Source organism: Beta vulgaris, chromosome 4, assembly GCF_026745355.1.
Source record: "Beta vulgaris subsp. vulgaris cultivar EL10 chromosome 4, EL10.2, whole genome shotgun sequence".
Taxonomy (NCBI): domain Eukaryota; kingdom Viridiplantae; phylum Streptophyta; class Magnoliopsida; order Caryophyllales; family Amaranthaceae; genus Beta; species Beta vulgaris.
The window spans coordinates 65,871,710-65,888,290 of record NC_079205.1 but is presented as its reverse complement, the minus strand read 5'-3'; the positions used below and the strand labels follow the sequence as shown (position 1 = coordinate 65,888,290).

General features: G+C 35.1%; 3 protein-coding genes across 4 annotated transcripts; 2 read left to right on the top strand and 1 right to left on the bottom strand.

Annotated features, from left to right (window-relative positions):
* The first annotated feature begins 673 nt into the window (after positions 1-673).
* Positions 674-1,330, top strand: LOC125496810 (uncharacterized). Its single transcript, XM_048642411.2, has one exon. The coding sequence runs from the start codon at positions 674-676 to the stop codon at positions 1,328-1,330; it is 657 nt and encodes a 218-aa protein (XP_048498368.2).
* A 2,493-nt stretch (positions 1,331-3,823) lies between these two features.
* On the top strand, positions 3,824-7,758 carry LOC104889870 (phytoene synthase 2, chloroplastic). Of its 2 annotated transcripts, XM_010675204.4 has the most exons (6): positions 3,828-4,332; positions 4,438-4,488; positions 4,851-5,023; positions 5,130-5,365; positions 5,449-5,638; positions 6,085-7,758. In XM_010675204.4, exons 1-6 carry the CDS (start codon positions 3,993-3,995, stop codon positions 6,256-6,258), a joined length of 1,164 nt encoding a protein of 387 aa, XP_010673506.1. In that variant the 5' UTR covers positions 3,828-3,992; the 3' UTR covers positions 6,259-7,758. The 2 variants fall into 2 exon arrangements, with proteins under 2 accessions (XP_048499810.1, XP_010673506.1); XM_048643853.2 differs by lacking the exon at positions 4,438-4,488 and having other exon boundaries at positions 3,824-4,332.
* On the bottom strand, positions 7,244-14,742 carry LOC104889871 (serine/threonine-protein phosphatase PP2A catalytic subunit). Its single transcript, XM_010675205.4, has 11 exons — positions 14,427-14,742; positions 12,946-13,002; positions 11,956-12,039; positions 11,446-11,517; positions 9,962-10,033; positions 9,727-9,767; positions 8,831-8,897; positions 8,497-8,688; positions 8,297-8,386; positions 8,092-8,199; positions 7,244-7,755 (listed from the first exon to the last, which is right to left on the bottom strand). Exons 1-11 carry the CDS (start codon positions 14,517-14,519, stop codon positions 7,690-7,692), a joined length of 942 nt encoding a protein of 313 aa, XP_010673507.1. The 5' UTR covers positions 14,520-14,742; the 3' UTR covers positions 7,244-7,689.
* Positions 14,743-16,581: the final 1,839 nt, after the last annotated feature.

The window sequence follows — 16,581 nt, the reverse complement described above, 5'->3', positions numbered from 1 at the left end:
CGGAATTTCAAAGAATGTTTATGTTTTTTCAAAGCCAATGGAATAACCAAAATCCTCAACAAGTTACACAAGAATCTCCACAAAGTTCTAATCATCTATCCCAACAACAAGTTCAACCATCTTTTCCTATATCCCAACATATGTCACAACAACATGAACAACCTAACGAAAAGGACGATGTGAACGAAATCCAATCACAAGAAATTCAAAACACTCCTTCTTCAAAAAAAGTCACAACACCAAAGTTTCCATGGAGTGCAGATGAAGTTTCCATGGACTACTACTACTACTACTACTACTACTAGTACTAGTAGTTGTAGTAATTAATAGTATTAGTAGTATTATTGTTATTATTATTATTGCATTGAATTGTCTAATCATCTGATATTAAATTATGTCACAAATAGTACTGCATTGAATTGTCAACTCACCTGACTTTGAATAGTATGATGCATAGTGCCGCATTGAATTGTCTACTCCTACATTGCATTGAATTGTCTGCTTCTATATTGCATTGATATGTCTAATCTGTAAATGAATTATTGTTATGTACATATGATGGATTTCCTATAATATAGAGCATAACTTCAACAATAAAATCACAACTCTATTCACTTTTCCTCTCAATCTTTTATTTTCTACAAAGCACCACTTCATTCAACATTTCTCCAAAATGAACTATGATTCAAGTTCTTCTAGTTCAGGTTCTGAGTTTTTTAATTACATGGTTCAAGATTACATAGAATGGAGTCAGTCCGTTGATGCTGAGCAACAAAATGAAGAAGAAATTGTACCCCGCACTAGAAATTTTGTGCGTAGGGAACGTGAGGAAGCTCATGAAAGATTGTTTCATGATTATTTCAGCAACGAACCTCTATACCCCGAGAATATTTTTCGTCGTAGGTTTCGTATGCATAGGCATGTTTTCCTTCGTATTGTCGAAGGTGTAACAATTCAAGATGCTAAATTCTTTGTGCAAAAACCAGATGCTACTGGAAGGATGGGTGCATCTAAACTACAAAAATGCACAGCGGCTATCAGGATGTTGGCATATGGTTCATCATCTGATGCTGTTGACGAGTACCTGAAAATTGCTTCAAGTACCGCTAGAGAGTGCCTTCTTCATTTTGTCGAAGCGGTTGTTGCTAGATTTGGAGATGAATACTTGAGGAAGGCAAATGCAAATGACATTGAGCGTCTCCTACATGAAGGCGAGCGTCGTGGCTTCCCAGGCATGATGGGAAGCATCGATTGCATGCACTGGAACTGGAAGAATTGTCCTCGGGGTGGAAAGGAATGTATCAAGGAAGAAGCAAAACAGCAACCATAATCTTAGAAGCGGTTGCTTCAAGTGACTTATGGATATGGCATGCTTTTTTTGGCACCCCGGGTTCATGCAATGATATAAACGTATTGCAGAGGTCTCCCGTCTTTGATGATGTCCTACAAGGAAGAGCCCCAGAGGTCAACTTCTCGGTGAACGGGACAACTTATAACATGGGTTACTATCTTACTGATGGCATCTACCCGAGATGGTCAACATTCATCCCCGCAATAAAGCTCCCCCAAACCCCCAACAAGACTATTCACACAACATCAAGAAGCTGTTAGAAAAGATGTAGAGCGTGCATTTGGAGTATTGCAAGCTAGATTTGCAATCATTCGTAAACCCGCTCTCGCGTGGGATAAAGACATATTGTGGAAAATAATCATGGCATGTATCATCATGCACAATATGATTGTTGAAGATGAGCGTGATACTTATCAAAATTACCGAGATCCAAACGAATATGATCAGCTTCAAACTCAAAATAATGAGGGGTCATCTAACCAAGTCGGAGAAGACTCATTCGTTGTGCACAACGGAAGACTCGGTGCGCGAAATTTAGGTGCATACATGGAGAGAAGATCTGAGATGCGAGATGCGGAAACTCACATCTCACTAAAAAATAACTTGGTTGAACACATATGGCGTAAGTTTGGGCCTAATCGTCAAGTTGATTAACTAACTTTATTTAATTAATTATGGTTTAAGTTAATTTCAAATTTCATGTATTTGTGTGTTTTAAATTATCTATCTTAGCTTTATGTATCAATCTATCATGTATTTGTTATTTAAATTATCTATGTTTATGTATCAAATTTATATATTGCGTTTTTTAAAGTATCTATCTTATGTAATGTGTTCGTTTTTTTTAATTTATAATGTCAAGTTAACGTAATTTAATTTAAAGTAAGCTAATTAACACATATTTACTATAATTTCAAGTTAACGCTAATTTAATTTAACGTAAGCTAATTAGCTAATTAGCTGTAACGTAATTTAATTTATCGTAATTAATTTAACGTAAGCTAATTAGCTCGTAATTAATTTAACGTAATCTAATTAGCTTTTATTAATTTAAATCATCTATTTCATATACAAAAATTAAACATTGAATATGATGGGGTTTGGTAAAAGTAGGAGAGAGAGTAAATGGTGGGGTTTGGTAAAAGTAAGAGAGAAATGGAAAAACCAAGTAAGACCAACCCACCCATTGTGAGAAAAAAAAGATGAGTTGGTGGGAGTTTTAGTGGGATGTGAGGTGTAAGAAGGAGGGAAGGAGAGAAAATGACAAAACATAAAAACCAACTAAGACCAACCAACCCCATTGCTCATGCTCTTAGTGCCTAGTGGAGTAGAGGTGAAGTTGGATCACAAATTAAAATATATAATTTGTAATCTAAATTAAAATATAAATTAGTATTAAATTTTTTTAATATAAAATATTTTTTTAATAAGAATATTTTTTTTAATATAAAATAATAAACGAGCTGCTCACGAGCTTTACGAGCCGAGCTTTGTCTAGCTTGGCTCGGCTCGTTTAAGTCTCGAGCCCGAGTCCGAGCTCGAGCCGAGCTTCAACGGGCCGAGCCCGAGCTGCTCACGAGCTTGTCAGGCTCATTATCACCCCTAGTTTCACCTCTTTTACTTGTATACTTTGTATACATCTCACTGTTGTGTAATAATCATCCAAAACAACCAAATATTTGAAAGTTGAGCATGAGCTGACATTCTTGCCCTTTAATATTTTTTGACCTCTTCAATTCTCCATGGAAGCACATTCATGATGTCTCTGTTGAGTGTTGAATCCTGTTTTTTTTCAAACTCTTCCGTGGAAAAATGAGCAAATTGATTTTTTTTTTATCCATATAAGCCACGAAGGCGGTACAAAGTACAAAGAAGAGGACGGGGATTCGAACTTGTGATCTATCGTTCACAGCACCTCAATCTTAACCACTAGGCCAAGACATCCTTGATAGCAAATTGATTATTTCATATAGATAGAATCAATTAAATGTCCATGTCATGTTAAACTTTCTTATATTTCAATACAACAATTGACATTCGGATAAAATTTAGAGTTTTAGATCTTTAATTTGTATTCTTTGTCAAAATTACAATGGAAAAAAAGAAGTGAATATATTACTGCCACCACAAGAAAAGCAAAATTATCCTGATTATGAGCATATTGAAACGTTGTTGTTATGATTAGATGTATACATATTAGTTGTAATAAAAAAAAAATATGACTCGAGATTATTAGAGTTCGTAAATATTATAAGGATAAACTAAAATCTCTTAATATTCCAAAAATGTAAGAATAATGTAAGAATAACTATATTTCCACGTATTTTTTTTACCTGATAATGATATAAAGTAATACTACATATAGATATATTCAACGTTACATCAATTACTTCCAATCATGGCATTTATTTTTTCTTTTCAGACAACTAAATCTATCAAAATCAAGGATTCACAGACGAACTAACATTTCCACAGTTGAATAGTTGGTTGGTTTTAATGGTTGCATTAGCCGATTAGCCCCACACTTTTAATAATATGGTCACATGAATATCACTGAAACTAAGTTATAAAACCATGCATACACATCCACATATTTTTCTTTTCATGTATCTACCCATTTTACCTACAAAAACCAGCATATATGAACAACTATTCCTTAGCCTCACAGTTGCTACACCTCAAGGCTGCACGTCCAACTGCGCAGCTCCCCGAAAATGGCAGAGATTCGTCGGTCCATCGGAACTCGAAGGCCGTAAAATCTCCAAGAGCTGAATTGCTCAAAGGCAAACAAACAAACACACTTGTTCAGTTTGATAAAGGCATTGATCCACTTGTTGCATTGCATATCCAACAAGTCATTGAAAAGCAGTCTAAAGGTTTGATATTCAGAAAACAGACTCATTTTGATGCTATTACTCTTAAAGATGCCTATGAAACTTGTCGACAAATCTGTGCTGAGCGTTCTACAACTTATTATCTAGGTACTTTTACCTCTTCTATATGTAGACTTTTCACACGTTTCTTCATATTATGTTGTAATTTTCTTCTTTGGGGGGAAATCTGATATATATTTATGGTATGTATAGGAAGTCTGCTGATGTCTGAAGAAAGAAAAAAAGCAGTTTGGGCAGTTTATGGTACGTTTTTCTCCCTGCGTCAAATCCTCAATTTGTCTCCTCAAAAATAGAAACTTTAATCAATTTTACCTAAACATGCTATAACAAGTATCTCATAAATCATAATGATTTACATAAAGTTTGACTTTTCTAACCAAATATTACAAACTTCGAATTTTGATTATGAAATTTCAAAACTATATAAGAGAAAACAGTCATGCGTAATCTTGTTAGATTTGTTCGTTATGAATTTATATATCAAGTTCATCCATACATATAACATAACAAGTAAGCTAAAAAAAAAATTCACCAAAGCTCAATAATGAAATACTATGCTACTACTTCCCAAAGTGGTTAACCTTATTTCCCTGATTGAATGGCAGCTTGGGGACAGAAGATAGATGAGCTAGTGGATGGTCCAACTGCGAGCCTCGCGACGTCAGCTGTGTTAGATAGCTGGGATGAGAGGCTTGAAAACATCTTCGATGGACGCCCTGAAGACATAGTAGACACTGCCTTGTCTCATGCAGTCCAGCAATTTCCCCTTGACATTCAGGTTTTACCTAAACAAGTTTTTCAACTATGATGCTCATTATTTATAATTTTTCCCTGTTAATTAGTAGCTCCTCAGTACTAATAATTTTACATTTCTTGGTGATTAGCCTTTCAAAGATTTGATCAAAGGGATGAAAATGGACACATGGAAAACTCGTTACGAGAACTATGAAGAGCTTGTACTATACTGTTACTATGTGGCTGTAACAGGTTGCTTAATGGCTCTTTCTATAGCAGGAATTGCACCAGAATCTGACAGTTCTACTGAAAGTATTTATAAAGCTGTGGTTTCTTTGGGCATTGCAAATCAGCTTACTAACATCCTTAGAGATGTAGGAGAAGAGTAAGTATTCTGACAAAAATAAACCATATTTTTACCTGAGTACTGAAAGTTAATATGTAATCTGCATCTCTTTGATTGATCAGTGCTTCAAGGGGGAGAATTTACCTTCCACAAGACGAACTCAAAGAGTTTGGGTTAACAAACGACGACATATTCTCAAGTAATGTCACAGAGAAATGGAGAGAGTTCACAAAGATGCAGATAGAAAGAGCAAGATTTTATTATGATCAAGGAGAGCATATTGCTTCTCAGCTAGACAGTAGTAGGTGGCCGGTATGCAACATATAACCAACGTTTTCCTTCTTTTGTTTCACACATTTTGCTTTTTAAAGGTCTCTAAGTCACATTCTTAACCATCAAAATCGTCAAAAAAAAAATTATTATGTTTTAAAAGACATTATGAAAATCTGATACTTTATACTCATATTATATACTTCCTCCGCTTCAATTTAGTTGTGAAACTTTTAAAATCACGGACTCTTAGGTAATTTTTGAAGAGGAGATAGATAGAAAAAGAAAATAAAAGGATCTCATGTGATAGGAGAGAAATAGAGTGAAACTATTACCCAAAATGAAAGTGTCACAACTAAATTGAAACTTAGTAAAATAAAAAGTGTCACAACTAAATTAAAACGGAGGAAGTACTTAATTCTATAATGTATCGCATATTATGCTTATAATGATTTGACAAAATTGTGATGTTGAATTTGATAAACTAGGTGTGCGCATCAATGATGTTGTACAAGAAGATTTTGGACAAAATTGAGGAAAACAACTATGACAACTTGACAAAGAGAGCAAGAGTTGGGAATGGTGAGAAGCTTCTTACGCTGCCATTAGCTTATGGCAAAGCCAAGGGTTGGTGTCCAAGGACACAATCATCTCCTCATTGATATTGAACTAATTACTCCAAAGTTCATTTCATGTGATTTTGAACGGGCATGATATTCACGTGTTATGGTAACTTATGGTGTTCATTGTGGGCCTAATAATTTTAGAAAAGAGCCAACAAATTTATTGAAAAAGCCAAGAGACTCTCACAAAACTTTAAATCATGTACCCCAACGGACCAACGGCCAACCCCACCCCTCACTGAAGAAAGGTGATGCACCATGTACAAAGCTTTATTGGCGTACAACAATTTCAGTGTAGAAAAACTGTTCACCTTTTTCATTAGTACTCATCTTTTCACATTGATATGATGATATCTAAATCACTTCAAATTGGTACCAAAAAACAAAAGGAAATTACATACCAAAGATCCTTTCAATTAATACTCATATACCAATTTTTAATATCGTTATAGTACCAATTGGAAGAGACATGCATACCAAATTATGTGTTCCAATTAAGTCTCTAAGTCTTCTCATCATGTACAAATGTGCGTAGCTCAAGAACATTAATCAACTCAAAGAGCACAATAATTCTCTGGAATAGGACTTAATAATTCATTTCTTGGGGGGAGGGGGGGGTTCAATAATTCAAGTAACTCGCACTTATCAAAATTTCGTCCGTTGGAGCATTTACAAGCTTGAGATAACAAGAACGAAAAGATGCAACTCTCTGAAACACAAGCACAAAAGACTTACAATACTTGATCTTGAGTATTCACCACCGTAATTGATTGGCCCTCACCTCAATTCACGACTATTACGTATTACACAAGAAATATCATCGAATTTGCACAAAGAGACGACCAATACAAAGGCTATAATTAACTAAACGTTCGAATTTTGGAGTTGCAACAGTTTACTTGGTCATGCGGTGATCTATATTTAAGGCCAGATCACCTCCATAGAGAACAAAACTGTGAAGATGCTGAAGCATCCAATGAAATATCCAAAACCCATTTAAGATCGAACATGAAACGGCAGCCACTAAATACAGAATTCTTAACTATTAAGGGGAAAAAATTATATAAAGCACCCATTTAAATAGGAAATTAACTATTTGTCTCTCTACAGAACCCCCACCCACCAAACAACCATTCTTCTACATTAAATAAACAAAAAAATTAGAGAACAAATTAAAAGGGCCAAAAAGGACTGAGAAAGCAAAGAAAAATTGGCGTTAAAGATACCACAATGTTTTGTTGGAAATCGGTACATATCCCTCCTACAAGCTCCATAAGACTCCTCTTTCGCGAAATTCAACCATAATCAAGAAGCATGAAGTCAAAAGAAGATTATCTGATGTAATCACATGAGATTAGCAGTCCATTCATCGCCATTGGGGAATAATCCCAATCCATGAAATAATGCTCAATAGAATCAGGTAGGAGGCTTTCCACCACCAGAAACCATCTCATCATTGGCTGCTTGAAATCACAGGAAATAATCAGGCGTCCTACGGGTGACATCAGGCTCCCCTCTTCTTGGAGCGGGCTCAAACTGCAATCATATATTATACAGCTATGAAGCATCTAACACACAAATCTATTTACAACTGCAACAATCACTTAAAAGTCTAGCTAAGTGGCTAACAAGTTCTCTATCTAACTCCTTGTGTATTGACATCAATACCTTACTAGAAGCAAATTGAAATAGATACATAGGAGCAAAATTGTCAAACCACAAGGTTAGATAAAGTACTAGTTAGGCCAATTCTGCTAATCTAACTACTAAAACAGCAGCATCACTATAATACAAGCTAAGTTAATTGTACATTGCATAACAGCCTTTGCAGTTTGCACCAAACATGAAAAGAAGATCTCAAAGCATTCATACCTGAATAAAAGTGTGGCCTTTGCAGTCGTCAACTTCCAGGATGGATGCCATGTTTCCACAACGATAGCAGTAGTTAGGAGCACTAAAAATTGTTACAACTTTTTGGTCCTGAGGAAGGATCAAGCCAAACACAAATATCATTTAAAAACATCCAGAGAAAGATAAAGCACAAATTGAAATATACAATCAAAATACTGTCACTCACATGTGCCCAGTTGAATCCCTCCATCACCAGTTGGTGAGCTCTGGCAATCAGCTTTAGGTTATTGGTATGGTTAAATTGGTCAGATATGTCCTGGAGGAAGAAAAAAATGTAAAGAAAACCAAGATAAGAAAATCAGACATTATCATGGAGCTGAAAAGAAGTTAAATGGAAACTTGAGCAGAAGGTGCTGAAAACTATACTTGGCCAAAAGTGTATCCAGCTCCTCTAGGTGATATACCCCAACCACAACGGTCATCAGGGTCAGACCACAAGAGATCGCACATAGGTCCTTCATGAGGCACTTCTTGGACACGATCAAAATTCCGAATATTATCAAGGGTTTCAATAGATGGTGACAATCCACCATGCAGGCAAAAAATTTCAGACTCAACCTATAACAAAAAAGCAAAAATATAAACTTGAGGATGAGAAATTCAATAGCAAGTCAAATCCAATAACAACATAAATATAATCTACAAAACAAAAAATGATGATGATGATAGTACAAAAGTTCCAGAGTGGAAAAGTACTGACCAACGCAGTCAGCGGGAAATAATCAAACAAGTCTGTGAAGATCTTCCAGACATTGGCATTTCCATACCTGTAAAACAATAGGAATCAGACATAAGTTCACCTTCTACAACATTGTTAACTTCTTTAGCCTATAAATATCCAAAAACTTACTTATCCTATAAATAATTTTTGCACATACATGTCACAGTGTACAAACTTCTCAATCATTTTCTAAAACGTATGGTAATATCCTACTCCCAGTCCCAACCACTCTCAATATACTATAATTACTGGTAGCAAAACTGATAAGAGAGCAAAGCACCATATTAAGAGTTACGAACAATGAATGAGAAAAGACCAGGTCATTAGTGTCTGACCGAAAAAATAGTAGCAATAAAAGGAGGCCCACCAAACCATGGCCCAAACTCCACCATCCCTTCACATGATCCACACCACTTCCAGATCCATAAAAAAACTAGGCTTTTGACTCAACCACAAAGGCCAGCTCCATATTAGACAAACCATGCCAACATATAGCTGACCCAGAACCTGATCAAGATGGCAAAGTCTGTGCCTCATCACCATGAAGCCTCCTCTAAGGTTACAAGCCACGTAATGTATAAGAAAATATTACGATGAGGATTTCATTGATATACACAGAAGTGACAAGTCATGCAGACAAAAAACAAAAGGTGCGTATTGAACCTACAGTCAACTCTTGTCAGCATATTGAAGAGATAAGCCTTGATACTTCCACGACAAATACCTTTCTATAGTTCTGTTACAATATAGTCTCCACAAAAAGAAATTATCTAATCAGATTGCATCTAAATGTAAGCATGGAGTTCCTCATGCAACAATAGAAGCCATAGTCAGCTGGATACAGACTGGATAGAATTTGGGTGTTAGATACTCACTTCCTTAGGCATTCATCGTAGAACCCATAAACTTGAGTAATCTGCCCAAAGACATCAAAAAACATCATATTAAGAACAAAAGCTCCATCGATTTGACCAACAAATTAAATACATAACAGCAAGCAGTCTTTTGGACTGATTTAAATAATGTACATACAATATCTGTCCAAATAGATCAAGAGCCTCAACAATGAATAAGAAATACTCATCACCCAATGAAGCTCAAGACTTGTACCTGACGACTTTCGTGATTTCCTCTAAGAATGGTGATCCTTTGGGGATAACGAACTTTAAGTGCAACCAGGAGCTGAACAAGGGGAAAGAAAAACAAAACATATCAACTTCCATCTCTACTGATAATCATCATATATCATGTTTACATTAATTAATTTATAGTGAGAACTATAGCACACTATCCTAGACATGGAAGCCAAATAGGTCATGATGGCAATCAGCCGAAATACCTACATGGACCATAGCCGACCCCAAAAAACATACATTAATTAGCATAACCAGACAGGGAGAGAAAATCCCCACAATCATTATTAGCCACTCCCTGCAAAAGGCCTGTCTCTCGCCACCTACCAAGTGATTTGTTAAGATATAATTATCACCAAAAGCATTAAGTAGATGGCTGCCTGATCCTAACAATCCCTACCCCCTCTCCTCAGATGCGTAAGCGTTCCAATCACCCACATCAAATTCTTCAATCATTAGGCAGCCGAGTGCAGCCTCCTACCGTCCACAAAGACTTTGGGGGGGTGGAGGGCGTGACGGAGTAAAGACTGCATGAGCATTAAACTGTGGCATGCGACAGCATCATAACAAAATTATGAAAAATTCTCAATCACACTGGCAACCCCAATCATATAGTATCAAGAGCTAGGCCTCAAAGCTGCTAGCAACCTTGAAACTAGATCAATATCCTAATACACAGAAGGGCTGATACTAACTGGCTAAAAATACACAAGCTCAGATTGAAAACCAATGAGCCCAGCAGAGATGATTTCAGCTCGAAAAGCTTGTAATCAAATTTCTTTACTCTACTGTATTTCCCTATTTATAATGCTTGACTTGCAAATAACAGCAAAGTTTTCACAGATCTCTTAAAATATCAGAAAAAAGGAATGTTATAAGAGTATTAGCTCAAAAGAAATCATCAACCTAAAGTTGAGTTTCCAAAATGAAATTAGAAATTATGAGCTCAAAAGTAAGCTCAAGCTCAAGCTCAAATGAAAGGGTATCAGCTACGCAGCCCCAATTCAACATCAGTTCGGCATCACCACCCTCTCTTAAAAAAACATACTCAAATTAATGTAATGATGCAAATTCCTCTTAGGTAGTGTTTGGGAACATGGATTTCATTTGAAATTATGGAATTCAAATGTGGAATTCTAAATGATGGATTTGCAAATGACAAGGTACTAGGAGGAATTTCAGAATTCTAGTTATTAACCCCATTTTGTCATATGTTGGAATTGAGTCAAATCCAATTCAGATTATATATCTTTCCCAAACAGATGAATTGGTTCAATTCAGAATTTGCAAATGAATTCCACATTCCCAAACATACCATTATTGAACACTGTTCCCAATATCCACATCAAGCTGCCAACTGAGTCGTAGCCAAAACATCCGTGACATGCAATAAAATAATATTCTGACACACTATTATCTAATGATTCAATGTCATAAATAAGCCAATAGAATAGTACGTACCGTTACAGTCTCCACTGAATAATATCCTCGGTCGACATAATCACCCATGAATAAGTAATTTGTATCTGGACACTACAATCACAAGGCAAACGCCTAATATCAGTAACAAATGCAACAGACATATAACACATGCAAACAAGCACACTATAAAGACATGTAAAACATTGATAAAACGTTTACATCGAGAAGTGATTTACACAAATAACCGGATGCTTAATTGGCTCAAGCACGTGCTTTTCTCACTTCCCACTCCCAAACTAATCAACAATGAACCCAAAAAATATCTTAAACAGAATTCTGTTTGTAAACACATTCATGTGCATGAGTGCATACGAGCGAGCAGGCAAGGGAAGCATGGTAATTACAAATGAATTCCAATTCTTCTGATTGTGGATAAGTACTACAACACAGAAAATTTACTCGCATATACACTGTGTAGTTCGTGTGGTACACAGTCAAAAGTCAGACCCAACATCCATAGAAATGAAGAGTAACGAACAGGATAACTACCTTCCCACCAATACGAAAAAGCTCTGCGAGATCATGAAACTGCCCATGGATGTCACCACAAATTGTCACAGGACTTTTCACAGGCTGCAATTACACACAAGACAATGAGAATTAGCATATGTACAGATGTGCCCATAATCTCACCGGGATATATTCTTATAGAGTTTAACAGTTCCCAATCAAGAAAAAGACAGTACAGAAAAGCTAAATCATAGACAAGACAATGAGTAACCCCACCATGAAATGTAGATGCACAGAAGCTATACAAGTACATAGGCAAAACAAGGAAAAGGGAAAACAACAGAATTCCACAATGAAATCTATATGCAGTAGTGTGTAATAAGAAAATTAGGCATAAGCATAATGACATGAATGCCAATAGAGAGGGAAAGAGAAGAAGATCAAGCCATGTTCCAAAATAGAGGACGGTGCAGGGCATCAAGTATATGGCTAGTTTGTCCCTCATTTGTATAACCAAGGGGATAATAACAAGGACTGAGAACTATTATGTTCACATGATAAATACAGATACCGTTCAGAACTTAAATGTCGAGCTATTAATGATTGGCTATCACCATCATCATCTTAAAGGAACTCTCACCACCATCTAAATAAAAACTTAGATCCAGCAAAGCAGTTTGCCACCTTTAGATAAAAGATCATTGTTGAAACAAGAGAAGCTAGACTCTTGTTAATAAATAGAGAAGGCCATTAAAATTTTACAAGAACATATAGAGGATTAATGATATTGACAAGCATGCCGTCACTTGTACAAGGAAAAGAAATGCCAAATCACCATCAATCTCTCCCACCAGTTCAACATTATCTGTATAGCTATCTTGTATAGTATAAATTAGGGCGGCGATATATATATATATATATATATATATATATATATATATATATATATATATATATATATATATATGTACATTGTGTGTGTGTTTGGGGGGGGGGGGGGAGGGGATGCAAGGCAGAAAGACAGCACACCTGAACATTGCTTTCGTCCATCAGTATCTCCTTGGCCTTCTCACATAACATCCTAACCTGCGCAAAGAAAAAAAACAGTTCACAATGATATATGAGGAAAAAAAAAAGAACAGAGGCTTAGACCAGAACTATATAAACAAGTATCTCATTCTCAATGTGCAAATCTAATATAACAAAACGAACTTAAAGGTACACAAATCATGTCAACCCATGCCTATCCAATATGTTTTAATATGGCAAGTACAATTTTATACAGCAATACTTGGTATTATATTCATCATCTCGGGAGGTAAATTAGCTTGGTGCTCAAAATCTTTTTCTATTAGCTTTCTCTCGCCTAACAGTGTCTTCAGTAAATCACATGCCAACCTAGTGTCACTGGCAGATCATCCTTCAAACAGTAAGATCCTAAGTCGTTCTGGCCCATTTTAAGACAAAAATTTGCTTCTACATTAAGGTACCTTAGGTGGCAATAGAATTAGTCAGATAACTACTAGATTTCGATTTTAAGTATAACCAATTAATCACTTAGTCAGCCACTTACAGGCACAAGGCTAAAGAACAATAAATTCAGCAAGCCATAGAAATATAGTATTATTACATGACATTAACATTACAATAACCGTCGAGTAACAAACCAATGTGAGATTACCTAAGAATGAATAAGCAACAACCCTTAGAGAACATAACTACCTTGCAAGTCAAAAAAATGTATGCTACATCCCCTCAAAGTATGATTCGGAGAAACAAAAAAGAAAAACTAATTAAAAGATTTTCCAGAAACCTGAGAAATTTATCCATTATAATAAATCTGCATGCCCTAAGAGGAACAAAACATATAATTTGCCCTCTATTCTCGTACGCTGCTTTATCCATCTGATTATCGACTTCACCAAACACAAGACTAGTTCATAGTTCCTCCTCTCATCCACACTAGCACACTGCATGATTCTATCAAGGTAAATAGAAGACACAAATTCAGATGTTTGTTCTCGTCGAGACTAGTTTCCACATCCTACCACTTCAAATTCCTCTTCCTCACAGCTAATCCGTGTTGTTTCGACGAAAGAAGAGCCTATCTACATCCACACCACATCAATATCCTTACAACTTGAATACTAGCCACTCAAAAAAGCTTACATTACGACATAGGAAGAAAAAAAGTTGAAAAACTTCAAAAAACTTACAACCTGAAAGTTATTCCAAATCATAACCGGATCTGATTCAACCAAAACAACAAATCTAGGTTGAAATCTCGCGAATGTCAAAAGAACTTCAGCTAAACCAAACATTCACCAAACGAAAATTTAAAAAACCTTGCATTAACAGATCATAACAATTCCAGCCGAAATTTCTCACCACAGACAAAAAATTCACAAACACAACAAAAATCGATCCGATACATTTTGCGAAACAACAACGATAAAACACAACAAAAAAAACAAAAAAAAAATGAGATTTGAAGAGAGAGAAAACGAAACCTCTTGCTCGGAAAGAGGTTTGCACTGCATGAGCTGACCGATCTGCTCATCAAGATTATGATGAGTGTTAGAAGACACCGGATCGAAACTCATCTTCGCGAGTTCGTTCGGAAACCCTAGCAGATCTCCTCCGATTTCGCTTCTCCTTCACGTCACCGGTTCAGTTTTTCGCCGTGAAGAGAGAAAAAAATTATAGAGAGAGAAACAAGGAGATAGAGAGAGAAAGAGAAAAAAAAAATAAACGAAGGAAGAAGAAATGCAGAGAAAAAGAGGAGAGAGAAAAAGAGAGAAGAACGGTGGTGGTGGAAGTACCAATAAGGAAAACCCTGGCTTTTTGATCGATTACCACTCCTTTTTTTTATTAGAAAATTGAAATTTTTATTATTTTTTTATTTTAATTTGTAGGAATTTATTAGATTTTTTTTCCGCCTATAATTTTCAAACCGAAAAAAATAAAAAATAAAGTGTTTACTCGAAACTAGAAATCGCTAATTCAAGATCTTTGTAGCTTTTTATATAACTCGCTTTCACGCGCGTGTTTGTTGCACGCGACTTATTTTCATTTTTTTTTTCCTTCAAAGATTTTCATTGGTCCAATTTGATACTCCTATTTACATGGTCAAAATAACAATATGTTTGATACTTTGTAATTAAATTGTTGTAATAATTTGACTTTTGCTTTATTTGCATATTTTAATTTGACTAACTTTTTTATGAATATATAAATACAAATGTTATTTTCTAAAATGTGATTAACTTTGTCTTAAGGTATATTATTATCGTACTAAATTTTGTAATGACATATAGTGGAAGATATTAATGGTCAAAGTCGTGCATGCATAAATGTGTAAGTCGAACTGTTGCAACTATTAATTTACAGATGCGGTATTTATGAGTACTTTTTATATGCAAGGTAAAACAAATAGTACTTGTTTATGTAGGAAATTTATTTGATTTATCGATATGACTATTGTGAAATAGTAATAGATAAGATAAGAACTACAAATGAGAGTAAGTTTTATTGTCATTGATCAAAGATCGTTTTATGAAGCACACCCAATCATAAATACAAACCACCATCACACAGTACATCTAACCAAAAACACGTATCATAGATACATATTCACTTAGGCATTAACAATTTTTTTGGGCACCAAATAAGATATGACTTGATAATAAGTCAACATGACACGAGTTAAGAAGCTTAAACCTCTCACTACAACTTTACGATGCTACCACCAACACAAATTGCACACATTTCCAAATTGAGTGTCGCATACACAACACTGCTATGTAGATTCTTCACCACACTTGAGAGTCTTTTTCACTAATTATCCAGGGCCAAGAGATACTTCCTACCAAGCTTGTATATATATTGTATACCACAACTTTCATATGGAAAATATCTTTATAGGATAATACCTAGTTATTTTTCTCATTTTGGGTATCATTTCCACTTGTGTACATTAACTTATAGTTTCTAATGTGAGAATCACTTAACCTAGAGCAGTTATTACCAAATTATAGAGGGATATTAAAAATGATCTTTATGACATCGTTTTACAAGTATTGACGCTTCCAAGATTTATCTCGATCTAACATATTCACCTTATAACTCGAATCTTGTACTTTATATGAAAAGCTTATAAGATAAATGATCTCCTAAAAAGTGCAACCTTTACGCTATATTAAATGGCTACTCAATTACCATATCGCCACTAATTTCACATAATTTCATTTTAGAAGATGTTAAATTAATTTCAACGTTTAATGAGTCAATCCAACTATTACCATCATAAAACATAAATAGGTTATCACCAAATCTAAAGAGATACATACATGTCTATTAATATAGACATTTATCATTGGTACAACAATATAAAAATTTATTTGTAAAGTTACCTATTCAATAAACGAATTTGCAAAGTCCAACTATCTACAAGTTAATTATGTATACATACATATAGTTCATCATGCACGCAAAATGTTCCTATAAATAAACCGATTTTTTTTTTCATTAAATGAAAAGTACGATGAAATGATAAGTTAACATACATCATAATTAAACACCTATATAACTATCTTTCCTAAACACATTATATCACATAGTATACAACACGTAACACGTTGCATGTTACATCTAAATCTAAATCTA